General features: G+C 53.6%; 10 protein-coding genes across 10 annotated transcripts; 6 read left to right on the top strand and 4 right to left on the bottom strand.

Annotated features, from left to right (window-relative positions):
- Positions 1 to 465: 465 nt before the first annotated feature.
- Positions 466 to 2851, top strand: AYO21_03807 (hypothetical protein; the record flags this gene model as incomplete). The annotated part of the gene is made up of 4 exons (XM_022653781.1): positions 466 to 708; positions 739 to 1241; positions 1316 to 2416; positions 2467 to 2851. 4 exons carry the CDS (start codon positions 466 to 468, stop codon positions 2849 to 2851), a joined length of 2232 nt encoding a protein of 743 aa, XP_022514024.1.
- Positions 2852 to 2913: 62 nt separating this feature from the next.
- Positions 2914 to 3492, top strand: AYO21_03808 (hypothetical protein; the record flags this gene model as incomplete). The annotated part of the gene is made up of 1 exon (XM_022653782.1): positions 2914 to 3492. The coding sequence occupies one exon, from the start codon at positions 2914 to 2916 to the stop codon at positions 3490 to 3492; it is 579 nt and encodes a 192-aa protein (XP_022514025.1).
- Positions 3493 to 3562: 70 nt separating this feature from the next.
- Positions 3563 to 4402, bottom strand: AYO21_03809 (hypothetical protein; the record flags this gene model as incomplete). The annotated part of the gene is made up of 1 exon (XM_022653783.1): positions 3563 to 4402. One exon carries the CDS (start codon positions 4400 to 4402, stop codon positions 3563 to 3565), a length of 840 nt encoding a protein of 279 aa, XP_022514026.1.
- An 806-nt stretch (positions 4403 to 5208) lies between these two features.
- On the top strand, positions 5209 to 8654 carry AYO21_03810 (hypothetical protein; the record flags this gene model as incomplete). The annotated part of the gene is made up of 3 exons (XM_022653784.1): positions 5209 to 5518; positions 5585 to 6350; positions 6404 to 8654. 3 exons carry the CDS (start codon positions 5209 to 5211, stop codon positions 8652 to 8654), a joined length of 3327 nt encoding a protein of 1108 aa, XP_022514027.1.
- A 572-nt stretch (positions 8655 to 9226) lies between these two features.
- On the bottom strand, positions 9227 to 13234 carry AYO21_03811 (hypothetical protein; the record flags this gene model as incomplete). Its single annotated transcript, XM_022653785.1, has 1 exon — positions 9227 to 13234. One exon carries the CDS (start codon positions 13232 to 13234, stop codon positions 9227 to 9229), a length of 4008 nt encoding a protein of 1335 aa, XP_022514028.1.
- Positions 13235 to 14169: 935 nt separating this feature from the next.
- AYO21_03812 (hypothetical protein) lies at positions 14170 to 15213 on the top strand (the record flags this gene model as incomplete). Its single annotated transcript, XM_022653786.1, has 3 exons — positions 14170 to 14676; positions 14767 to 14994; positions 15055 to 15213. The coding sequence occupies 3 exons, from the start codon at positions 14170 to 14172 to the stop codon at positions 15211 to 15213; spliced, it is 894 nt and encodes a 297-aa protein (XP_022514029.1).
- Positions 15214 to 16452: 1239 nt separating this feature from the next.
- AYO21_03813 (hypothetical protein) lies at positions 16453 to 18896 on the top strand (the record flags this gene model as incomplete). The annotated part of the gene is made up of 6 exons (XM_022653787.1): positions 16453 to 16587; positions 16635 to 16837; positions 16890 to 17362; positions 17417 to 17916; positions 17976 to 18495; positions 18652 to 18896. The coding sequence occupies 6 exons, from the start codon at positions 16453 to 16455 to the stop codon at positions 18894 to 18896; spliced, it is 2076 nt and encodes a 691-aa protein (XP_022514030.1).
- A 1107-nt stretch (positions 18897 to 20003) lies between these two features.
- Positions 20004 to 20693, bottom strand: AYO21_03814 (hypothetical protein; the record flags this gene model as incomplete). The annotated part of the gene is made up of 2 exons (XM_022653788.1): positions 20004 to 20162; positions 20277 to 20693. The coding sequence occupies 2 exons, from the start codon at positions 20691 to 20693 to the stop codon at positions 20004 to 20006; spliced, it is 576 nt and encodes a 191-aa protein (XP_022514031.1).
- Positions 20694 to 21515: 822 nt separating this feature from the next.
- On the bottom strand, positions 21516 to 22044 carry AYO21_03815 (hypothetical protein; the record flags this gene model as incomplete). Its single annotated transcript, XM_022653789.1, has 2 exons — positions 21516 to 21614; positions 21697 to 22044. The coding sequence occupies 2 exons, from the start codon at positions 22042 to 22044 to the stop codon at positions 21516 to 21518; spliced, it is 447 nt and encodes a 148-aa protein (XP_022514032.1).
- Positions 22045 to 23177: 1133 nt separating this feature from the next.
- On the top strand, positions 23178 to 24808 carry AYO21_03816 (hypothetical protein; the record flags this gene model as incomplete). Its single annotated transcript, XM_022653790.1, has 2 exons — positions 23178 to 23819; positions 23933 to 24808. 2 exons carry the CDS (start codon positions 23178 to 23180, stop codon positions 24806 to 24808), a joined length of 1518 nt encoding a protein of 505 aa, XP_022514033.1.
- Positions 24809 to 25317: the final 509 nt, after the last annotated feature.

Raw genomic sequence — 25317 nt, forward strand, 5'->3', positions numbered from 1 at the left:
ACCTGCGCTGCAATCCATTGAGCCGCCAAGGTATGTGAAATCTGATCGGATTCGGCTCGGGTTGATTGCTGCTACCCTACGCTCGCCCGTTGTAAGGCTAAAAGGTAGTGTCGATGTGTGTACCGACTAGTAAGAGGCGTGTACCAGGTTGGTTCGTAAGTGTAATGAGTGTGTCTGACTGCGTAATATATGGTAAGCGCGCGTAGTCTCTACTGAGGCCTAACACCGTGTCTCACCAATGTTTGAGACTAATGCTTGTACTTGGGTGCAGGGCTGTAGGTACAGCGTCAACACCCTTGACAGAGACCTCACCCGACGACTGTCGAACGTTTGTATCGTCCTGAGATTCTGGGTTTGTAGCAAAGCCTAATCCGATCAATACCCAGGACACCTCCGCTGATCGACCAATGTCTCTTCCAGCAAAATACCAGTATTTCTTCTGACGCGTCATTTGGGACTGCAATTATGAACGACGACACTGAATCCCAAAGCCTGCTCCAATCTGTGCTTGGGTTGTTCGCTCGAAAACGACCGCAGAGTTTGGCGAAACCGGCGTCACTGAAATCACGGAAACGCGAGGCCTGGCTACGGACGGATGCATTTCTGCAGCACGATGACCTTAGGGAAGCTGACCCAGAGAGCGTTGCAAGGACTCTGCGCGCATTTGAACACCTTGTTCAAGACGACTCTGATGGAGAGATGGATTTTGTAGGTATTCTTGACATACGGCAACTCTAGTTTTTCAGTCGATTGGCCTCTCACTTACTGCCTGCTAACGAACGTTTCGCGGAGCAGAACTTCCAACAACCCGGCCACGAGCAGTATCCGAAGCTCCGCCGCATGATCGAGAATCCGAGTCGCGATCCGCATGGCGACGAAGGCACTGTCATTCGCGTTGGCAAACGGAGACGAGAATGCGATGATGCCATTCAAGAACTTTTACATTTGGAACAGGAGAGAAAGAAGCGCCGAGTTCTGCCTCGTGAGGAGCCAACTCATGTGTCCAACCTCGAAGACCCTGATGCCGACTTTGCCGTGCTGATGAGGAGATATTTGGTGTCCTTGGATAATGCGTTGCGAAAAAACTGGGTTTGCGTTTGCCAGAAGTGCTCAGGGTTGAGCGTGAGGCTGTCGCTGCCACAGCACAAAAAGGATCTCGACGCTGAGGCGAGTTTCGAGGTATTCTTTGGCGTGCGGTCCGTACCTGCGACTGAATTGCAAGAAGCCAAAATCACGGTCAAGTAAGCTCTCAAAGCATTGTGTGGTTGCCTTCTGTTCATTAACGCGGTCGGTGTAGAGACCTACACAATAGCAGATCGAGGCGCGCATCGGAGCCTATAATCAGCAGCCCACCCGACTTTGCCCACATATGCCAGAGCATCACAGAGTCCCTCGGTCAGCGAAATTGCTTGCATTTCGCTCTCGAGGATGGGATGTTTCAGAGACTTCGCCCGCAACCAAAGACATTCGGTAGTGACCGAATGTCTCGGACGGTATCCTTGTCGGCACTGTTCAGCCGCCAGCAAGAATTACTTCGTGGTGAATCGGTTCTGCCACTCAAGGGGAAGCGAGTTTTGGCTGTAACACTGGCTTCAGCACTCCTCCCCTTCCTGGAGACACCGTGGCTGCAGTTTTCCTTCAATCACTCCATGATCCAATTTTTTGAGCCACGGCAGGATGGAGAACTTCCCGATATCACGAAACCGTTCCTGGCACTGGAGCACGTTCCAACAATCTCAGCCCGTAATACAGACACTGGAGACAACTCCGGCGCCTCGAAACACATAGTTCATCCCAACGCCAGTGTGCTAGCGCTAGGCATACTCTTGTGCGAGCTTCACTATTGCACACCTGTGGAGCTAATGGGAAAGGACCCGAAACCTGCCAGGAACGTCAATGATGATCTTTATACCTGTCTCGATAAACTTGAGACTCTGGAAGACGACGCTGGTGTGGATTACTATCTTGCTACGAAAGCATGCCTTACCGGAGACTACTATCCACCTAGACAGCAGGCTAATTTTGAGGATATCAACGTCCAGCGGCTCTTCTATCAAAACGTGGTCAAACGACTTGAAGCCGTGATCTTCAAAGCATGGGGCATACGAATAGAGAATCTGGGTTCATTTGATTCGCGACAAAATGAGTCTTGCTGGGGCTCAATCGGTCGAGAGGTTGTCCGCCTTCATACAAGCAAGCTCGACTCCTCTAATGTAAACACTACAGCAAGGGCAGGTCCTCTTCGTTCAATTTCTGACACTGCGCCCGTGACCTCCGCATCGCTCCACTCAGATATCATGCTAAGGATGTCAGCACAACCTCCTACGGGATCGCGAGCCCACGGACGTCTCGCCGAGCCTTCCGAGAAGAGCTTGTACTTTTTTGATGCAAGCCACCACACAGGGGCTGAACAGGAGTGAGGTGTTACCATTGGCTATGAGGCTTCTTTATGCTAATGACCTTCAGGAATCCACTCTCGGAAAGATGGATGGACAATCTGCTGTCCTCGATCTATCCCTACGTTGACCTTGATGTCGACCTTGCCGAACCGGTGCGAATAGCGATTTTGGACTCGGGACTCGATCCCGAAAGCCCATTCCTGATCGAGGACCAACAACGAGCCAACCCACGGATCAAGGAAGCGCGTAGTTTTGTACACGGTACAGCGTCGCACGACATTCGAGACGAGATAGGGCACGGTACTCATGCTCTTGGCCTCCTTCTCAAAGTTGCCCCATGTGCTGAGATCTATGTCGCCCGAGTTGCGCGACGGGAAACTCTGGATCCCAACACCTATGATGACATTGCAAAGGCAAGCTGTCTTTATGCCAAAGCAGACTTTTTGGACTGAGCTAATGACCTGCATAGGCTATTGATTACGCAGTGGAACAATGGAAAGTGGATATTATATCAATGTCATTCGGGATTCGTGAATACCACGAGCTCATGAGCACAGCTATATCTAATGCACTGAACAAGCGGACATTGTTGTTCGCGGCAGCATCGAATGATGGAGCAAATCTTGGCAGAGCTTTTCCTGCTCAATATCCCAGTGTTTTTTGTATACACTCGACCGATGGAAATGGCAATCCCTCCAAGTTCAACCCGACAGCAAGCGAAACGGACGTCAACTTCAGTCTCCTTGGGGAGCACGTCTCTTCTCACTGGCCGGCTGGCATGAACGGACACGGTCAGACTGTCAAGGCTATGTCAGGAACATCGGTCGCAACACCAATCGCTGCTGGATTAGCCGCGTCGGTCCTGTCTTTTGTCCGGCAACAGGATCAGCACATCGCTGTAGAAAGTGAAAGGCTGGGATCGTGGCTGAAAAGGGACAATTCCATGGATGCCGTCTTCAAGAGTATGGTTAGGCGGAGGCGGGGGGTCGGCTACGACTACATCACGCCTCATGTGCTCTTCGACAGCGGTTCGACAAGGGAGGATGTGTACGGGAGAATCAAGGATATCAAAAGGAACATGTACAAATACTAATCGAAGTCCACTCAACCTCCCATCACACACGGTTCATTGATGCATATCTCACTTATAGTCCACGATTCGTTCAGCATGATGAAGCGGGAACGCAATAGACGTCGCCGTTCTCTGTCACATCGACAACAGCCTTGGCAGTCTTGATATCAGCTCCATCCACCTCTTCAACCAAAACACATTGGTCGTCATCTTTCTCGCCTCCAACGGCCATAAAGGCGCCTTTATTGTACTCTTCAAGCTTCAGTCGCCGCCCAAACTTGAGCCTCTTCACGCGGAATGCAAACACAAATTCCGACTCACGATTAGACTCGGTCGCATCATCATTCGTCCTCGTCCAATGGCCTTTGGGGCCAAAGGTCGTCCCTAAGGCAGTCACATCGACGCCGAAATTCCCTTTGACTGTTGTGCTCTGTGAAGTGGAGTATTTGATCTTGGCGCCCTTGACCAGCTTCATGCCCGTGACAATGAAGAGCTCGCTGACGAGAGCAAACCTCTGCCTGGGTTCTCTTAGCCATGTCTGCACGGCCGGTGCCTTGACGGCCTCTTCCACGTATTCCTGGGTCGGCTCGAACGCCAGGGTTGTCAACGTGTCGAACGCAAACGTATTTGCCGTCTTGTTCGAATGCTCCACATCCAGCTCGGGACCAAGGGGCAGTCCGCCGGTAGCGAGCTGCAGAAACTGTGCATAGACACCCAAACCAAGCCCCTTTTCTGTTGAAAATGTCTTCTTCCAGTCGGTCTCCACGACAGGTGGGAAGGCATTAGCCACGGCAACCACGCTCGCTCTGTTCAGAGGGTATTGCGGTGCAGATGTGGAGCGGATAATAGACCCAAGACATAGCGGGCCCGTTGGTGGTGGATGTATGAATTCGGACGTCGGACACAGAAAATATGTCTTGGTAAAGGACATGGCCTCAGGATTCAGGCTCAGATGTCTGATATGTGCAGTAAGGGGCGTGTTGGACAGGAAGTGTAATGAATATCCGTGTCTGACGGCGGAATAGGTAATAGGGGTGTGGGTTGTGACTGCCGTGGCCTAACGGCGCAATGATCCAAGGCGGAGCAGAAGAAAGACTTTTGACTTTAACCTTATGATATTAACCTTTGACTTTGCCCCGTCGGGCTGTGGGACTTTTGTCAATTGGCACATGGTCATTACAGTATCGGCCGCAGGAATAGGCGCTGGCCGGGGCTTCGGGGGTGTACCTCGTACTCGCTACGGAGTATAAGTAAACACATTACTCAGGGGCCGCCCCTGGGTCGAAATCACGCACAGGCGCTTTCTCATTTTGTTTGTCGCACTTTGTCACACCGGCCCAGCTCGCCAGCCAATCAAGTCGAGCATGTTGATCTAGTACCCAGGCACCCTAGCCAGGTACACCGGCCGAGCCGCTGGTTGTGAGCGCGAGTAGCGGGCGCGTCAGCCGGTTGTGTACTTGTGCCTCATGTAATTAATTACTCGGCACCACTACTTATAATATCTGTAACTCACGGTGAGAAAGGCTGAGGCGGGGCATGAACCCGTAACTCGGCAGCACCCATGACATATGCTGTCTTCTGACACTTTGGGCTCATGCGACAATGTCATAGCCTCAGTCGCGATTTGCCCACCCACAACCTTTGCAACGTCCTTTCGATGCAGAGACCGGATTCGGCTTCCTACATCTCTATCGCACTCAGACGGACTCGCGACTCCTGGTAGCGTGCCCTCTCACCATGGGAAGTCTCGAGCGCGCGGGAGACGAGTACATTGAAGATGTCTTCCTCCAGGATGCTCTCAACCCGACCATCGCAGAGCATGCGACCCAATGCCATTCTCTTTTCCACAGGTGCATGGTTATGCCGGACATCGTGCCAGACCCCACGATTATGGACGATCAGCTTGCACGCTTTTCTCTGTGGGCATCAAACATGGATGTTTATGGGCCACCCAACGTCTCGCTGGACTACAGGCTCCGATTCAGTCCCGTAGCCGTAGATATCATACACCAGCTCCTAGATGTTATTTGCGACACCTTGCTGTCTTGTGAGTACTGTTCATACCACATCCGGATGCATTAAAGAACAAAACTGACGGGAGTCTCGACAACAGTGAAGCCAATCGACGAGCGACCACCACAAACTTCGAGCAGAAAGAGACAACGCATGTCAGGATATGGCAATTCGGGACTCATGACGAGAGCCGACGAAGACGCGAGCGATTCTGAGAGCGATGTCGATCCAGTAGAAGAAAATATCTTAAAGATTACCGAGACAATCGGCGGAACTATGACGCGGCTCTTTCGTCTCTCCAACGCCGTTCGAAAGTCTGCCAAAGCCAACCGGGCCCGCAAGATCGAGAGGTACAAAGACGATGAAGAGGCAAACAAGGCCATAGACGAGTTACGTCTCTATACAAAATGCTATATTGAGTTTCGGTACCCCGAGGCGCCGGAGGCACTCCGCTCGGCATTGGTTGAAGCCAATGCACTGCGCCTCCGAAGGCTGTATTATCAGCGCTCTCATCGAAGGCGCCTTGAGCTGAGTATTCAGCGCCCGGACACGAGTTCGGTTGTTGTTCAACTCCCGAAAATGACAGCGAGTGCGCCGGCTGTAAGATTTGCGTCGAGTGCCCTGCCAAAGCCCGCGGCCACAAATGAAATGCGGGCCCCTTCACCTGTGCCAGCAACGAATGCAACTACTGCTCGACAGACTGCCGTTGCGGCCTTCTACGCCAAATCCACAACTGAGGTCCCGCGGGCCAAGTCTGCTCTCGTGAACAACAAGTTGTCGTTCCCTGCCATACCGCCGACGCACCAGTGTCCATACTGTGGTGTCATTGTTGAGTTCAAGAACACTGCAAGGTCATTGTTGTGGCAGTGAGCAGTCCATTCCGGTCGTTTGATGGGAACATGTGGCTAATATGCACCAGAAATCATGTCGTGGGAGACCTGGAGCCTTTTATTTGTGTCTTTCCACACTGCCTGCAAGGAGGTCACCACGAGCACGGGACCGGCCCGCTCACATTCGAAACGACGAAAGCCTGGTCCAGCCACATGCAGAATGCTCATGGCCATACATGGGAGTGCAGGGCTCCTTCTCACGATCCGATCGTCTTTGACCAAGAGACCCAGTACCAGGAGCACTCCATCAGGGAGCACGGCGTGCCTGAAGCGCACGCCGGGACCCTCAGCAACGCCGCACGGAGGCCAATTGCCGATAAGGTGCTGGAATGTCCATTTGGCGACGATTTTCAGCCCTCGGGAAAGGCTGAGTCAAACGCTGTCTTCTCGAGTGAAGCTCTCCAGTCACACGTCGCCGGTCATATGAAGGAAATTGCTCTGCTTACACTGCAAAAACTTCCCAGCGATGATGTCGAGAACGTGGAGAACGTCGACAGCGACCAACCGTTAGAAGATGATGGGCCAGCCGGCGCTTTTCGTGGTTCCATGTACAGCGTACTTGATGATGAGGACCTGGATTTTCAAGATGATGACCTTGAGGCTGCAGATGGCAATGAGGGACACCGCGGAGAGGACATCACTGCACAGGTGACAGTGCTCGACCTAGAGGACAAAGACGACTTAGGGATGACGAAGCTTCACCACGCAGTGCAGGCCGGCGATCTGAGCCTGATTGAGTCCCTGATCCAGAGGGGCGCAAGTATGAATGTGAGGGACGAAAATGGCCAGACGCCCCTGCATTACGCTGCGGAGAGGGGCTTCATCGAGTGCATGGAAATCTTGATGATGCGCGGTGCGGACATACACATCGTTGACAAGTTTGGATTTTCTCCATTCCTCTTGGCTGTCGTTGCCGGGCAAGAAGGCGCCGTTACGAGACTGTTGGCTGATACCAATCCATTCAGCGCGGACGGAAAGTCAGCGCTCGCTTGGGCAGCCGGTCTGGGATGGTATTCGGTGGCTAAAATGCTTCTTGAACACGGTGTCAGCACATCTCTTGACCGATCTCTTGCCCGAGATGCGCAACAGACTCTGCCTTTGGAAGAAGCGGCAGCTTCTGGCAATATGTCCGTTGTTCAATTGCTCCTCGCTTATGGTGTAGATCTGAACCATCGTAATCGCGATGGTTGGTCCGCCATACATTGGGCAGCGGAGGAGGGCCATCTGGAGATTGTACGTATGTTGCTGGACCATGGGGCCAACCTCAATGCGGTGAGCTCTTACGGTACATCGCCATTGCACTGCGCCGCAAATGGAGGGCATGTTTCCATTGTGAACTTGCTCCTCCTACAGGGGGCCGACCGCCACAAGACAACATGCCACGGCTGGACTGCACTACACCATGCCGCCTTCATGGGTCACTCGCATGTCGTCCAGCGCCTCTTAGAAGACGGCAGCATACGATCCACCGCCTCCCAGCAGGACAATCACGGCTGGTCTGTTCTTCATTTAGCCGTCCACAGCCGAGATCTAGCCACCGTCCGGGTCCTGCTCGATGAATCTGTCATTGCAGAGCCTCAGACCCTGTGGGACGAAAGCGGCCTCACCGCAGAAGAATGGCTAGATCGCGGGCAGGCTAGCCATTCGCAGAGAGCCACAAGCAACTTGGCGTTCAGTAAGTCGCGCTGTTGTCGGGCCGTCACAGGCATTCGCCAAGCTGTTACTCTGGACAACGTCCCCATGATCAAACTTCTTCTCAGATTGGGTCACGACATCAATGGCATGAACTCTGGAAGGAGGACTGCGCTCTACTACGCCTCGAAGAAGGGAATGCTTTCGATCGTGGATCTACTTCTTGACCTGGGTGCGGATCCCAACATCCTCCCTAACGGGCGGAAGAACTGGGAAGAATTCATTCCACCCGGTGACGTTTTACAGCGCCTCTACCGAGCCGGATACAAGAAACGAGATGCCGACCACGAGTTGGAGCGCCAGATTCGGCATGCACTCAGAGTGCAGAGCCAGTCGTCTGTGCCGGATCCACCAGCCTGGTTCGTATCAGGCGAGTCGAATTCATCCATGCCGGATCGATCTGTCTCCCATGACATGGACCGGCCTTCCTCCCCTGTTCCAGCTTTGTCAACGTCACCTTCTCTAGACCATGCAGCCTCAAGTAGACTTACAAGCTCGCCGGCGCCTACCCACCAAACAAATGACAGGAAGCGCAAGGCAAAGTCAAGCCGGACGGGCTGGTGGAAACGGCTCATAGGTGCAATATAGCGACCCTCGGTTCCTAACGGCGTGAGTGAGGAGCGACACAACCGTTGTGGGTAGTAGTGCCGGGCATTGAGAGCTTTGACAACAAAGGTTGTTGCGAGTGGCCTCTTTTACATGAACTGTGTCAAACTATAGTAGCGATTATGATGCAGTAGATTCGAAATTGGCCGGTTCTGAGACAGAACTCTGAGCAAGGGTCAAGAACAAACAAAACGACGAAACCGCATTCTGCCGCTCATGTCTGTAAACGAAGGAGTCAAAGGTTACACCAAGACCTGAACTCAACGCTTCCCTATAAAGGGACGTTCCTCGATGAGAACCCAAATTATTTTATTACTTCCCCCCTCCTTTTTCTCTTTTTTTTTTTTTAATTTTTATTCTTATTTTTTTTGTTTTTTAAGAATCAATTCCAAAAAGCGTGTAAAAAGCACCAGTTATGATTATGCACAGGTTCAAAATCTCCTTTGCGACTTTTGCTCTGCTGTCCCCTGCCTGGATACAGACAGGAGTCCAGGAAGGAAGGAGGAGGAGGAGGAGGAGGAAGGGGAGGAGTATGCGCGATTGAATTCCCTTATCTACAGACCAAGGATGCGATTCATCATATCCCCGACTCCCGGCAGGGACCGTAGATGCTGTTCCACTCTCTGTCTGGATGCACCGCCTCTGGGTAATGTCAAACCATGGCGCTTGCCAACGATCAAGCACTCGACCAAAGTCTTGCAAGCCCGCTTCTGCAACGATCCAGGAGGCTCCTTTGCTATCAATGCCGCTATTTCCTCCGGGATGGCCTCGCCAATCAGCCACCGGTGAGGGTTGGCATTCTCCTGGCAGAGTATCAGGCATGCTGCCGAGGGCACGTTGAGAAAGCGGTCCTGTCCCTTCTCATGGGCCTGTCGGGCGAACTGAAAAATGGTGGTCAGAAAGAGGCGCAGTCTAGCAGAATCGCGGCTTTCGCTGATGACGGATAGCTCATTGGCGCACGCCTGGTTCGCGCCGGTGAACAATTCGACTTCATAACTGCTGCCGATGTATCCTTGGAAAAACTCGGCAACGACCCGGGAGAAATACTCAATCGGCCCCGTTTCCTGTTTGTCGATCATGGCGAAGTGGCCCGTCATGAGTAGGGCCGTCCGAAGTACGATCTCTTCCCGATTCTCATTGCGGACACACCCATCGAAGTCACTCAAAAACTCGCGAATGCCAAAGTGGAAGAACTCCAACGCGTCCCTTTCGCAGGCAATGGCGGCCCAGTCTGAAATTGCCGCGGCTGTGACGGCATCCCCTTCTCTCCATCCGTGTCGGACAGCCGTGAGTTTCGTATCCATGCCGGTAAAGACGGTGATGGCCAGCAGTGCCTGAAGATCTCTGGGCGCCACCTTCTGCAAGATGTGCGTCGACAGGTCGCCCATGGCTTTCAGCCTCTTCGGATTTCTGGCGACGACCAACCCCAAGAAAAAGACATGGTACAGTTTCGCCCATTCTCGCAGTTCGTCCTTTTTGTTCTCCTGGACGAGCTCCTGCAGTACAGCCAGGCTGTCCCAGCGGTTCAACGCCACAAACTTGAGATAAAGGGACATCAATTCGAGGACGAGGGGAAAGCGGAGGGAGAGGCCAAGCCCTTTCATGACCAGGTCGACAAATCGCGACGAACGCTTGAAGCGTGCGAGGAAGACCTGCTCCTGAAGCCCGAGCAGCTCTTTCACCCGCTCGTCCACCGGTTCCGTAGGTCCCTTCAGGGAAGCTACTCCCAGAAGAGCTGGCAGTCTGTCCACGCGCGCTCCATGCTCAATTAACTCCTGTGTCATTTCTCTCGAATTCGCCAGAATGGCTCTCACCAATGGCGTGTCCGTATCGCCATGTTCCCCCTTGGCCTCAAGACGGGCGCCGTGTGCGAGCAGTAAAGACACGACGTCCTTGTGTTGTCCAGTGACCGCAATATGGAGTGCCGTCAACATGCTTCGATCTTTGAAATTGACACGCGCACCATGGTCAAGCAGCAGCTCCACCACTTCTCGGTGACCTTGGTTGACAGCCCAGGACAACGGCGTTCGGCCATAGTTGTCCTTTCGCGAAATGAAACGGGGATGCTTCCTGATCAACAACTTGGCCCAGGGTACATTGCCAAAGTATGCTGCGAGATGCAAGAGCGTGAAGGAGGGCGGGCTTCCGCCGTTCTTTTCCTGCTCCCAGTAGACTTTCCACCATTCTTCCCGGATCGGGGAGTCAATCTGGAAGAATGGACGTGAGAACTCGGACGGTCCATCGATCACATGGATGGCGTGGTGAAAGTGCACCGGCCAGTATTGGCTAGCATAAGATAAGAAGGGATCGTGGCCAGATTTTTCGTGAATTCTTCCAGCATTTCCGTATCCCCTCTCGACATGTGCTAAACAGGTCTGCATGAGACTCCTGTGGGTCTCCTGGCTCATATGGAACATGTTGATCCCTTTGATATTGATTTGATCGCTCTGAAAGAACTCTTTCGCTGATTCGTGGACCAGGTTGACGACATCTCCTTCAACCTTCACGAGCAATCCGGCGAGCCTGAGCCGATTCTTGGTCACTTGCGTCGCTGTAAGAGTACCAGCAGACCTGATACCTGCAGCCACAGTCAATTCCTCCAGTGTGAGAGGCCGGGCAGCAAGAACGACCCATTGAAGAACGGGGACCAACGCTTCCTTGTCACCGATCTGCTGAAGAAGCCGCTGATAAATCCCACCCAGGCCTTTTGGGACATGGCGGAGAACTTCATCGATTTTGCTCCAACTCCTGCCCTGGAGCTCATTGGAAACGAACCCAACCCACAGAAAGGTCCCATCAGCGCCAGCCAGCAAGGTCTGCTGAACCTGCGCCACCATCTCTTCGGACAAATTTTGCTCGGCTGCCAGTTCGGCAACTTTAGAGACGATGTATCTCTCGACATCATGCGAAATTTCCGTGTCGGAGTCGTCCAACTGGATCTGCGGATATTGGCCCAGTTTGCTCTCCAAAATAGCCGGCTGAGGTCGGGAGAGGATAATGAGCTTCAATCGTGGCCTTAAATTCCCCCCAGACTTCGACAAGTAATTCGTAATGGCATCGAGAAGCTGCTTGAGTGACTCCCTTTCGCATTCATCCAAACCGTCCAGAACACAGACTACCTGGGAAGACGTGCTCTGCTGAAGCAGGGTCAGGAAAACCCTCCACAGCGCGACAAAACTGGAAATTGTATATTTGGTTGTTTCCGTCCCATCGAAGGAAATCTTGATGTCTTTGGCCAGGCTAGGATCGAGGTCGATCCATTGATGTAGGATGCCTCTCATGATGGTCAATGCGGTATTCCGATTCTTGTCGCGGTTACTGCAAAAGTAGTAGAGGAGAACATTGTCGGCCGCGTCAACCACTGGCTGAAGCACCTCGGTGAGATAAATCGCCAGCATGGTCTTACCTTTTCCGGGGCCGCCTGAGATCCAGAGGAGAGGGTGATCCACATCTTCCAGCCACCCTTGATAATGGGGATGCCGCACGAGCCATTCGCAGGTGCCGTCAACCCTGCGCCCCTTCAATGCAACAAGTGATTTCCGATCAACCTCGGGTCTCGTCAAGAGCAAAGCGTCAAGAACGGGCGCAGCATCGGCATACGAGCTCGTCGTCAGAGGTATCGTCTTGGACACCGAGGGTATGAAAGAGAGGACCTCTTTTGCATATGCTGCAGCAGCCGCTGCGGCGTAAGCGTGCCACATGTCGGACCTATGCGAATCTGCGTAGTCACAAATTCCTCGGACGACCAGGTCCTGTGTGGCGTCACTCAGCCCGGCTGCCTCCCTCTCGAGACAGAGAATGCCATGCTTGTGCGCGAACTCGTCCCGGATCGCACCGTGGGGCGTCAAATTATGCCCGGAGGCAATCAAGCCATAATGAATTATGGGGTTCTGTACCTCGCGAGGCTGCCGGGGTCGAATCCTCTCTGGATCGCAATGACTGCATCCGCTTTCTTCGGATTCGATGGTGGCATGACCATAATTGGGCTCAAAGAGGACGTCTTGCTCTGGGCCAGGGTAGGAAAAGGTGACGGGGTCTGTCTGCACGATCTCGGAGATGTACAGTGGCATCTTACTTTCATCAAATATAGCGGCTGACTCGGCCTTACCCATAGCTGTGAGAAGCACGGGTGTTGGTTGATGTGACGGTTTGCTGGGAACACGTTGATTTTCTGTTCGCTTCCCGTTCATGTCGTACTGGACGACACCCGACCCGCCAGCTGTCGATTTGCCGACAACAACATCACCAAGACGAATATCCTCCTTCGTATCGGGCACTCCTCCCGCAATGCCAACCACAAGAGTGATTCGCACAGATGTGTAAGTTGCATGCAACTGAGTGGCCACGTCGGCCACCGACGTTTTACCACACACTCTGACATTTGGATACGCCACGACGACGTTGTGGCCTTGAAGACTCCCTAGAATGTAGTTGTTGCTGTCGTCCGGGTTCCAATGCGGAGGTTGATTGTCATGGAGGCGATCAAGCGCTGCTTTGGCGGCAGCGACCTCTATAGGCAGTGCGCAAACCCACCCGACTGTGTAGTCGTCACAGGACGCCATCTCGGGCCCGTCTACAGATCAAGGAACGGGAGCCTCCAGGAGCGTCGGTGCCGGCACGGTGTGTTGAGTGTATCGAGCTGGACTGTTTGAGTAGTCTTGAGAGAAGGTCGACTTTCCCGAGCATTGCGGCCGTTGGTATGGGCGAGCAACGCAATCAATCAAACATGGGGTACCTCGTGCAGCAACGAACACGCGAGGGTTCTTCTTTAGCCACATCATGGGCGTGTCAGTAGACTTGCTATGGCCCACTCACACCTTGGTTCTCGAATTCCGGACTGCCCCTTGGGCTAGAAAGACAGACAGCCTGGAATACAGCCAATCAAAGTCTCAGCAATCCTGGTCTATACGAGACATAGCAAGCTGTTGAAGCAGGGCACCACACAAAAAAAAGTTGCTCGTGCTGATGTGGAAAGGGGCACTAGCACACGGACCGAGTATCCCCGTGGCAGTGCCCGATAGGATCCAATGTCGCAATGCCCCTGGACAGCCCCACTTTGGGTGCAATTGCACAATTTGACGCTGACCCTGCTGGCTCGAATAACCCGATGTGGTTGGTTGGGTACCCTGGTGGTTCTGGCACTCACAGGGCGAGCTGTTGGGGGCTGTTACAAAAGCTGCAGCTGCAGCAGCATCAGGGGCCATTTTGTCAGGGAAATTTAGCCGCTCACCACAAGTGACCCACTTGGGTGCCCACTGGTGGCGCGCCAAGGCTGGCGCTTAGCGAGGACAACTGGAGTGACTCCGTAGGTACAAAGGACAGCGGTGGAAGAAACAATGCAAAGACGGGGGCCTCTTTCTTCATCTTGGACTTCGACTGACCCTCAACATCCAGCCTCCTCACATTACCTTGTCATCGGGCACGACAGCAAATGGTATCCGAGCCCCGTCTTCGAGTTTCGCCCCGCCCGCCGTCAGAGGCGCACAAAGGCGGGGGAATGGCACGCACCAGCGACACGACGATCAAGCCGGCGCAGGCAGGACGTCCAGCTCTTCTCTCGTTCGATGAGATGCCGGAATGGTACCGACGTGAATGCAACCCGTGGATTCTCCATGGCTATCGGCCCATTTCAGGCTCGGTTCACACTTCGTTCTGCAGTTGGTCATATATCCACAACGAGTCGGTCAACATCTATTCCCACCTCATCCCGGCCGTTTTGTTCCTGCTCGGCGAGGGGTATATCCAGCAGCACCTTGCCAGCAGGTACTCCAGGGTCACCGGCGCCGATTTCGTGGCGTTCTCCATCTTCATGTTGGCGGCCGTCACGTGTCTGTCGTTGTCAGCGACGTACCACACCTTGATGAACCACTCCCAACACGTGGAACATCTCTGCCTACGACTGGATATGCTGGGGGTAGTGATCTTCATACTGGGGGACCTTGTCTTGGGAATATACATGGTATTTTGGTGTGAATCCTTGCCACGTAACATCTACTGGGCTATGGTTAGTCGATCACCACGTGCACAAGTTTTGTTTTTCTCGATCTCAGACCTGGTACCTGAGTCTAACAGTCTTCTTTTCCTCGCCTTATAGATTGGGGTTTTCGGCACATTGACCATTTTCATGACATTGCATCCCAAGTACCAGGGCTCGAAGTATCGCCTCTTCCGAGCGCTGATGTTCGTGGCGACGGGCTTGTGCGGTATTGCGCCCTTGATCCATGGACTCTATGTGTTCGGCATGTCGGGGATGATGAGAAAAGCTTTTCCTTATACTTTGGCAAAAGCGGCCTGCCTTCTATCGGGAACCGCGTTTTATGCAGTGAGTCTCCCATTTTCGCATACAAGAGAGAAATTCACCCTGACACATGTGGTTCCTTAGACCAGGTTTCCCGAAAGTCGATATCCTGGCAAATTCGACCTATGGGGCTCCCATGCGATCTTTCACGTCCTGGTGGTATGCGCCGCTGTGGTCCAGTTGATGGGGTATCTTGATGCCTTCGACCATGCTCACGCGAATCTTACTTGCTCATCTCTTTGAGTCATGTGAACATGCCATGTATGCAGCTTCCGGCCACTCGGACGAGCTTCCAAACACGCACTGCACGATAGCGAACGCTGGAACATGGTGAAAGCCAAGGTGATCGAAACATCAGGTTCGCCAAACGGATCAGAGCGTTGACAAAACGTGATCGAAATGAACTTTTGCGTGGTGGATTGACGCTGATTCAGCCCCGATAGCGGGTACGATCACCAAGTTGACCTCCGAGCAGACTTTACCCTGCTTGAGCCGCTGTTCGCCCTATATGCAAGAAGACGAGCTTGATGGTAGTGTGTAAAACGAGGTGACGTGGGGGTATGGTATTGTCCAGGTATTTTTGGTAACGATGAATCTGGGTGTTGGTAAAGCTATGTAATGGCAGATGAACGTGCCAAGGCGCTAAGAAGCTGAGGAAAGGAAGATCTAGGAGGCGAGATCCGATTGTGGTCAAAGTTTGACCAATCAGGCAGGCTGGGCTTTCTTGATAAGACATCGACTTTCTATTTTTCAATCGGGCTTGTCAACTCTCTCGACCAGCCTTGCAACCACATTTGTCCGCCGCCTTGTCACTGACAAGGTGTGATCTACCTACTCTCCACTTGATTGCATGTCTCCATTATTAGCCAATCACCAAGGGTGCGTGGCTGGTTAGCCTTGATAAGATGGACTTTTTATTTTTCAATCGAGCTTGTCAACTTCTCCCAACAAGCCTTACCTGTTCACGGACACCGGGTGATCTGCTCTCCACTCCATCCCATGTCGTGCTTATCAGTGTTTCCAGTGAGCCAACAGGGATTGGCAATTACGGCCCGCACTTGGCGTCGATATGCAGGCCAACTCTACCACCACTCCACGAACACTCCACGCCAAACCAAATTCCCCAGCTTCTTGTTTGGTCGCACAGGTGATCACAGATACCATGTCATGTCGCTCGCGTCCCCTCGTGCCGTTATCGGGCCAGCGAAGAGCAGGGAAAATTTTTCAGTGCCAGCCATCGCGTGCTCACGAGCCATGTGCGGATGGAGTTCTCTCCCACGAGCCCAGACTTTCTTTTGCTGCACGCCAGCTTCGTCTTCACGTTGGCCAGACGGTGACCCGAGAAATATATAAGGTGAGGAAAGCCCACTCACGGGCCACCAACCATAGCCAGCCTCCCCTCCATCTGCGTCCCTCGGACTCCTTCGAAGAAATTGCGGCAACTAGTGTCACAAGGGCCAAGGCAGGCATCCTAGAGTCAAGATGTCAGATACTGCAGGAGCAGCTGTCGTTCCTCTCTCGAAAGGATTTGGATATGGCATCATCCTAGGTCTCGGGTTTGCCTTTGCGCTGGGCATGATTGGCACGACATGGGCATTGAAAAGATATCACGGAGAAGTCAGTACCGGCTGGTCCCCAACCAATATATAGCTAACAACCTTCAGGTACAAACCTCTGAAGAGTTCTCAACCGCGGGGAGAACTGTCAAGTCTGGTCTCGTAGCCGCAGCCGTCGTGTCCAGCTGGACTTGGGCTGCGACCTTGCTTCAGTCTTCGGGTGTGGCTTATTCGTACGGTGTCTCCGGCCCATTCTGGTACGCGTCCGGGGCCACCGTCCAGATCTTGCTGTTTGCGACCTTGGCTATTGAGTAAGTGTTGCTCGTGACTAAACTACAACTTCTTACTAACTGTCCATACAAGGTTGAAGAGACGTGCACCCAATGCCCACACATTTCTGGAAGTGATCAAAGCCCGCTATGGCGTCGTGACACACGTTGTCTTCCTGATCTTCGGCCTCATGACAAACATCCTTGTTACCGCGATGCTCTTGACTGGTGGCAGTGCTGTGGCCAGCTCTCTTTGTGGAGTACCTACGGCCGCAGCCTGTTTCCTCCTCCCAATTGGTGTCGTTCTATATACCATGTTTGGCGGGATCAAAGCAACCTTCTTGACGGATTACGTGCACACGATTATCATTCTCGTCATCATATTTGTCTTTGCATTTAGCGCCTATGCCACTAATGAGGTGGCGGGCTCACCAGGCAAGGTCTGGGAACTTCTCGTGGACGCCGCGAAACGACATCCCGTGGATGGAAACAAAGATGGCAGCTATCTGACGATGCGAAGTCAAGAAGGCGCTATCTTTTTTGTCATCAACATTGTCGGCAATTTTGGTACGCCTAATGTAGTGTCCAGCCTGGACAAGTCCTTCTGCTAACTCCATCCAGGGACTGTGTTCTTGGACAACGGCTATTACAACAAAGCCATTGCCGCTTCGCCTGTCGACGCATTGCCCGGATATGTTATGGGTGGCTTGTCGTGGTTTGCCATCCCCTGGCTTTGTGCCACGACCATGGGTCTTGCTGCCCTCGCCCTCGAGAACAACCCCGTCTTCCCAACCTACCCAAACCGCATGTCCCACGCCGATGTCAGTGCAGGGCTCGTCCTCCCCTACGCTGCCGTTGCCCTCCTCGGAAAAGGTGGAGCAGCCGCCACTCTTCTCCTGGTTTTCATGGCCGTCACCTCAGCCTCGTCTGCCGAGCTGATTGCCGTCTCGTCGATCTGGACCTACGACATCTACCAGACATACATCAACCCCAAGGCCTCGGGCAAGTTCTTGATCCGAATGTCTCACGCTGCCTGTGTCGTTTACGCCATTTGTCTGGCCTCGTTTTCGACCGGACTGTTCTATGCCGGCGTCAGCATGGGGTACCTCTATCTGCTTATGGTAAGCTTTCCATCAATCAGTACAAGTCATGTAATGCTAACTACATCTGCTTTGTGAAGGGCTGTATCATTAGCAGTGCAGTCATACCCGCCACCCTGGCACTGATGTGGAAGGACCAAAACTGGCAAGCCGCCGCGGGCGCCCCCGTGCTAGGCTTCGCGTGCGCCTTGATCGCCTGGCTGGTGACGGCCAAGAGGGAGTGCGGAGTGCTCAACGTCGACTGCACGGGCTCCAACAACCCCATGTTGGCGGGCAACGTGACGGCGTTGCTCAGCCCGCTCGTCTTCGTCCCCATCCTCACCTTCGTCTTTGGCCGACAGAACTACGACTGGGAGTCGATGAAGGCGATCCGCAAGGGCGACGACTCGGACATCCTCCGCCGCGCCAGCGTCGACGCCGAAATGCAACGCGAGATTGCCGCGCGAACAGCCGAGCACGAAGCCGCCGAGCAGACCAAGCTGAACAAAGCGGCCATCATCTCAAGGAGTCTAACCGGGTTCATGACCATTGCCCTATTGGTGCTGTGGCCCATGCCCATGTACGGGACGGGATATATCTTTTCCAAGAAATTCTTTACCGGTGAGTCTCCTGTCGTTGCGTTGCGTTTCACAGTCTGGCTCTCTTCAAAGAAATCTCCAACTGTTGGACCCTTCCTCACATTTCCCCTCTTCCCGTCCTGTCACTTTTTCTCTTCTCTACCTTTTTCGCCCCACTAACACCTCCTTTCCACGATAGGCTGGGTCGTCGTCGGCATTCTCTGGCTCTTCTGCTCCAGCTTCTGCGTCGGCCTGTTCCCGCTCTGGCAAGGCCGCAAAACCATGGCCCACACTGTCAAATCCATCTTCCTCGACGTCGCGGGCAAGAGAGGATCTGCCCTCCACGGCCGCCCCGCCGAGGTTGTCGAAGGTGAGGACCAGGAGACCAGTGGACAACAGACCCCCCACGATGGCGCGGAGAAGGTCGTGGTTAAGACCGATTGAGCGGTTACTGTGTCAATGCCATCAATGCACAAGTCACAGGTTTCGTGCAGTGTGTGCTGGCTCTGAGCACTGGGAGAAGGAATCCAAGATACAAGATACAAGGTTTAAGGATAGTCTTGAGAGGAAGTGTCAAGACTAGGATCCAGGGTTTAGCGAAGGGGAGGGAGGGATGGGGGCAGCGAGAGAGTTCCCCAGAAACTCGGTTCATTCTTGTGCTGCGTAGATAGATACCCCAGACAGGTAGAGCGAGGAGGTTAGTTCCCAGAAAATTGTTTTTGCTCTTTATGTTCTCTGACCTCTTCTATTTCTGCTTCTATTTCTGCTGCTGCTGCTGCTACTACTCCATGGATGGATATCTGAGATACTCAGGCACCGGGGACCTAGCACCACTTTAGAAGACAGGGCAAGACAAGGCCTTCGTGATACTAGATCCTAGGTAAACTGGTAGACTGGTAGACTGGTAGACATGTAGAGGGAGAGCCTCGTCAGGAAAGGTTACGGGGTTTCTAGGAGAAATGGAAAAAGAGAAAAAGAGACGACAGGCCTCTGGAAGTGAGGACGCTCAAGATCTATACCTACATACACGGCCTCTTCTTATATATCACAATGTTGAAGCTAGTCAGAGTGGTAGTGACGGTGACGGTGACTTGTTAACTTGTTAACAATCTTGGACGATATGCGTTGTATGCGTTGCTCATTGTCATTTTCAAAGCCATAGTTAAAGTCATAGTAATACAACTCGACTCTTTTTGTGTCTGTTTGCGTGTCGTCGGTGAATCAATCCTGGCCACTTTCCAAGCCTGTACGGATCACTCGATACGACACACGCTCTGCATTTCCTGGTAGACATCACCCATGTGCCTAACACCATCTCAACGGTGCCTGGCTATCCCCTCCTACCCACCTTGAGCTATCCTTGCGAGACCATCGTTGTCGTGTTCAAATTGCATTGCCATCCCTCGGGCACTACTACCAACCCAAACCCCCTCAAACACCCGCTTATAACGGGACATGCACTGTGGGGCAAACATTTGTGACCTGTCAATCTGTCTCTTTCTTGCTCTCACACTAGCAATAACTCATTTTTTTCCCCAGTATTCCCAGTGTTTACTTCTTGTCTGCGGGCTTCGCGTTGACCAGTCCAGACAAGAACCCGCTGAAGCCTTCTGGCTTCTTCATGTCTTCCCAGCTCTGTCGTCGGTCGGCGTGAGCGTCTCGGTTTGCCATGAGGCCGGAGAAGATGCCACCCTGGTTGGAAGCAGAGGACTAGAACATTTCAGCCTCAGTCAGCATGGTTTCACACGAGTGATGAAGAATGAGGTTCGAGAGGTGGTATAGTGTGCGTGTGAGAGCATATTGTAGACCTGGAGCAATACATACCCGTCTCCGTCCGGCAATGGCCGCCGCAATGCCTCCCCCGGAGCTCGTCGCAGGGGGTGAGCTGGCCTTTGGCAGAATGTCTGCCGGCTTGGCCGCACTCGACCCGCTCAACCTCCTCGACGGCTCGTGCACCTCTTTCCCCGCCATACCCATGAATCGTCGGTCGCCGCCCCACGCGTCGGGGTTGGACAACACCTTCTTCTCCACGACCGGGTAGTCGGGAAGAGCTGGTGTGGCCCCGGCAGCGGCGGCAGCGGCGGCAGCGGCAGGGGTGGCATTGTTCAGGATGGGTGAGTCGGCGGTCTTGTCGCTACCGGAGGAGCCTGACAGACGACGGGCGGTGCCTTCGTGGACTTCACGCCCCGCAGGGAACATGAAGCGGCGGTCTTGCCAGGACGAGGACGAAGATGAGGACATGGTCGTCTGATGCCTAGATGAGAGTATGTGAGTGATGTAACAATGGCCAAGGGAAAGAGCCTGGATGTGTGAGGTAGTGTTTGGAGAGAAAGGGTACTCGGAAAACAAAGTAATTGATAGGTAGAGATATATCGAGAAGAGTTCAAGCAAGAGGCAGAGGTAGCAGCAGCTGGCCAAAGGTGATTGGGAGATTACAAAGAGCTGCCAGCTGGTCGTGGTACGAGGGGAAGGGCATCCCCTTCCCCCCTCGCTGTCTACGAGCAGAGTAACTTCCTTCCCTGACGAGCATCCGTGACATGTGAGAGGTGGACAAGGGCGGCATTGCTCGTACGAGTCTAGCCAGTAGTCCAATAGTTCAGGTCTTTTCCTTTGACCTGCTGCTCCTCCCCCGCCTTTGACTGGCTTCGTCTGGGGTAAAACATTCCCGGCGCCGGCAGCGACTGGAACCAAATGACGCCAAGAGATGCTTATCTGGACAATGACGTAGTGAATGGGGCCGGGACAGCAGAGGCTATTTGAGCCGATCACATGCTATCGGTAAGAGATGCCCTGGAGTGATGAGCGAGTATCTCAGAACACAGCGCAGGTACTGTAGGTGTGTGTGAGAAAGTCATTCGTGGAGATGTACAAATGTGAGTACATTATTGACGTCCGCATCTTCCGAAGCCTTGGTTGGCCAAGCATTGACATGTCGTGTCCCCCGTTCTCGACACTCATCCTGTTTGGTCATTCCAACCCTATGGACGTGGCTTGATCTGAGAGAATCGAGCAAGAACCTCACGGAGACTGTCCCAGCTGCAGCATCAATATGTTGGGCAGGGCTCAATGTCCTCCGTCATCACCGTCACCATCACCGTTTACGTTCTGTGCTGCAGTGGCAAAAGGAAGGAGGATGCGTTCCTCTTCGGCTTCGTAGATGCGCTGCTCCCACAGGACTCGGTCAGCCGAATCTCTAAAGCAATCACATATGAAATGATTTGGTGGATGGATGTGGCAATCTCACCTCAATTGCGCCTGTTGCCGTCATCCAGCTAGCAACCAGCATGCTCTGCAACACCCAGCTGCCCCCAAAGACACGGCTCCGAAATCGCGAAGCGTCCCAAGTGTCAAAGCCACGGTGTGGGAAGTTGGAGTCCAGATGCAGCTGGAGCAACTGCGGGAATCGATCCAGTGCCCGCTGCGACTTTCGCACGGCATCGCGGTAGAAGCCCACAGCGCCGAGAATGAAGCCAGCACAGGCCGACACCACAAAGGGGATTGTGGCGGTATCAAAGATCATGGCGCCTATTGAGGCGCCGCTCATGCCCACGAAAATGGAGCCCAAGGTCCCAGAGACGATGACCCGTGCCATGCTGAAACACCACGCGGGTTAGATAGACATCCCACCGATCGAATTCGGAAAAGGGGTGTTATCCTCTTAGGGAAAAGACACCTACAATATGCCCGGACCGCTGCACCAACGGCAAGATGATTAGAACTAGGGACATCTGCGCCAAACAGCGAATAACGGGTCGGCCGTGCCGTCCTCACCTTACATTCCCCCAGCCTCCTCCTAGGCGCAGAATGTGTCTATACGCGTCGGTGAAGCCAGTGCTTGTGAGCGCTTCATTTCCAGGGGCTGGGTTGCGGAAAGACATGGTTCTCTAACGGAAGCTCTCCAATTACTCGCGGGATCAATAAAAGGGACATTGTCGACATTAGAAAGCTTTTCGGCCAATCAGCCAGCTGTGCGTCAGAGTCTTGTGGACGAACGTACACGGTTGATAGCTTCGTCGGAGCATTCGCAAAGCAGAAGCAGTCACCCGGTCTGTCGGCGGTATAATAAGATCTGACCCAACCACTTGACAACCCAATCACCAAACAAGCTTCCTGGATAACGTGAGCAACTTTTGGTTTCCCCCTTAAGCTGTGCAATATTGGGATATCTGCTCAACCGGGCCCTTGGTTCCTGGGCACCTTGGCGAGCACCGAATGGGTGTTCGAGGTAGGACAATACATCGCAGCTGGGGCATAGCGCGCAATACAAAGCGGCACCAACACCCAAGGAGAGTGGCCGGGAGGACCTAAGCTTTGTCATTATCGGTGGGTTCGACGGATGTGAGCAAATTTCCCTTTCGCAAGAGAGAGTGGCTGAGCACATTTCGTAGGCGCAAGTTCTTGGCTTCTCCCTTATTCCTAACAATCAACAAACCAAAAACATGCTTAACGGGGCCCCTGTGCTGGGAGAATACCTGCTCAGAAAATGTCGGGTTCCTCGTTATACAGAGACGTGCGACGTTCAAAAACGAGATCCTCGCTCCATGTCTATCGTGAGATGGACCAGACAAGGATTATTTGCAGGAGCGAGCACGGCGATTGAACGCGGAGAATATCCCATCTTCAAAGGCTAGAGTCGCCAGAAAGATTAAGTGGTTGCGAATATTATGCGACCTCTTCCTCTCGAACCAACAATGGATTTTTGTGGTGTGTGCCGACAAGGTAGGAATGGCCTGCAATTCCATATCACCAAACTGCGACCTGCAGATCGGATCGAATTGGAGATCTCTGACAGTGATCCAAGGTGTCGACGATTCAAACCCTCCTCGATCCTCGAGTACCCGTCCTTCGAGATATCAGGGCGGTCTCGCGTTATGGGTCGGCAACATCCCCCAAAACACCACCATCATGACTCTGCGCGACTACTTTTCCGAACCCGCCCCGTGCGACCTGCTCAGCGTCTCGTACAACCCGGACGCCCGATATGCCTTTGTCAATTTCAGCTCCGAGGCCGCGCGGCTCGCGGCCATCAGGCTCGCGGGCTCTCGGCTTTTCGACGGCAGGCGTCTGGACTGCCGCATCCGCCACGAGTTTCGGGGGAGGTCGACCAAGGTCAACTACGGACTCAACACCAGCACAAACAAGGCGCTCCTCACCTCATCGAGTCCGGTCCGCTGTGACAGGGCGAAATCCCTGCGCAGCAAGGTCGAAGAATTTACGCATTTCCCCGAGGCGGACAGGTCGTCGTGGGGCAAGGAGAAGTACTTCATCCTCAAGAGCTTCTCGCTGGACGCTTTGTACCAGAGCCTCGAGACTGGCCGGTGGCATGTACCGAAGCGGCACGTTGAGCGATTGAACCATGCCTATCAGGTACGTCGATGCACTCAATCCAAGGACACATATGATGTATTTCGTGAAAAGTCGTGTCCCGCTCTTTCGTTATGGGAGATTTTGTGTTGCCTTTTTGGCTAACTGAACTCCAGACAGCCAGCAAAGTCTACCTGATCTTCTCCGTCAACGGCTCGGGCTGTTTCTTCGGGTACGCGGTCATGCGCTCCGAGATTCGCGTCGAGGACGAAGACCTCATCCCGTTCGGCGACGAAGTGCACGTAATATCGCCGCACGGCTTCGAGGTCGAGGACGACTCCGGGGCGAGCCAGCCCGAATTCGAATGCGACGCACAGCCCACCGCCGCGAGGTCGAGGACGGAGTCACTGGCATCGTCTGACTCGACGATGACGTGCTCCTCGACGGCTTCGTGGTCGTCGTTGTCGCCATCCTCCTCGGTCTCGTCCGGCTCCATCATCTACCAACCCGAACGGCGGAGGATAATTTGGGAGGCGTCCTGGCCACCAAGAACTACTCCGAGGGAAACCGTCTCGACGGAAGAAGATCTGCACACAAACTCGCCAACACGGTCCCTCTCGATCTCGGAGATTCACCCGCAGCCGCAGCCGCAGCCCTTGCCATGGCCGGTTAGTAGAACCGATCCAAACTCCCTATCGACCCCGACCGCGACCGCGACCGCAACCACACTCTCCAACCGGACAGAATCGCCTGATGACATGGCATCCCGATCCACCGCCACCGCCAACGGCGATTCCGACGCATCGTCGTCGTCGTCGTTCCTCGCCACGCTCGACCGCTTCAGCAGCCCCTGCCGAATCAAGTGGCTGTGCGCCCAGAGCCTGCCCTTCGCGGCGGTGCGCGGCCTGATAAACCCCTGGAACGCCGACAAGGAGGTCCACGTCGCGCGCAACGTCACCCCCGTCGAGCCGGCCGTCGCGGCGCGGCTGTTGGAGTGTTGGGGCACAGCCACCACTGCGTCGAGGTCTACGTTTGGATCTGGCTCTCGATAAGGATCGCGAGCGAGATCGGGATCCACGAGCGAGGCGGTCGTGACGGGCAGAGGATAACACGCGGGATCCTCGTCACATCTCCTCCCAGTATCGAACATGAATGTATGCATGCCTCCGAACAAACAAACAACACAAACCCCCCCAGAAGAAAAGGATCGGTAGATCCATGACCGCCAACCGACAAAAAGACGAGATCAATGAATTGAACAACGAAATACAGTGGTGATGATTTCAATGATGAAAATGTGCATTGCATATATGCATGAGCACAATGAATGGATCAATTATCATATCCTCTAGACCCGGGTAGACCCAACATATAATCGCGCGCGTGTAACCGTTCTCACTGAATATGGACGGCTACCGGTAGAGGTAGGGGTTATCAATCACTTTGTCCGGTCACGATCCTTGCACCATGAACAACTTACTAGCCGTAGATGACACGCCGTGTACCGTATAGCGAGTCCATGACGAGTAAATACCTATTAGTTATCATCATATATAAGTAC

The sequence above is a fragment of the Fonsecaea monophora genome, assembly GCF_001642475.1.
Source record: "Fonsecaea monophora strain CBS 269.37 chromosome Unknown Scaff19, whole genome shotgun sequence".
Classification (NCBI taxonomy): Eukaryota; Fungi; Ascomycota; class Eurotiomycetes; order Chaetothyriales; family Herpotrichiellaceae; genus Fonsecaea; species Fonsecaea monophora.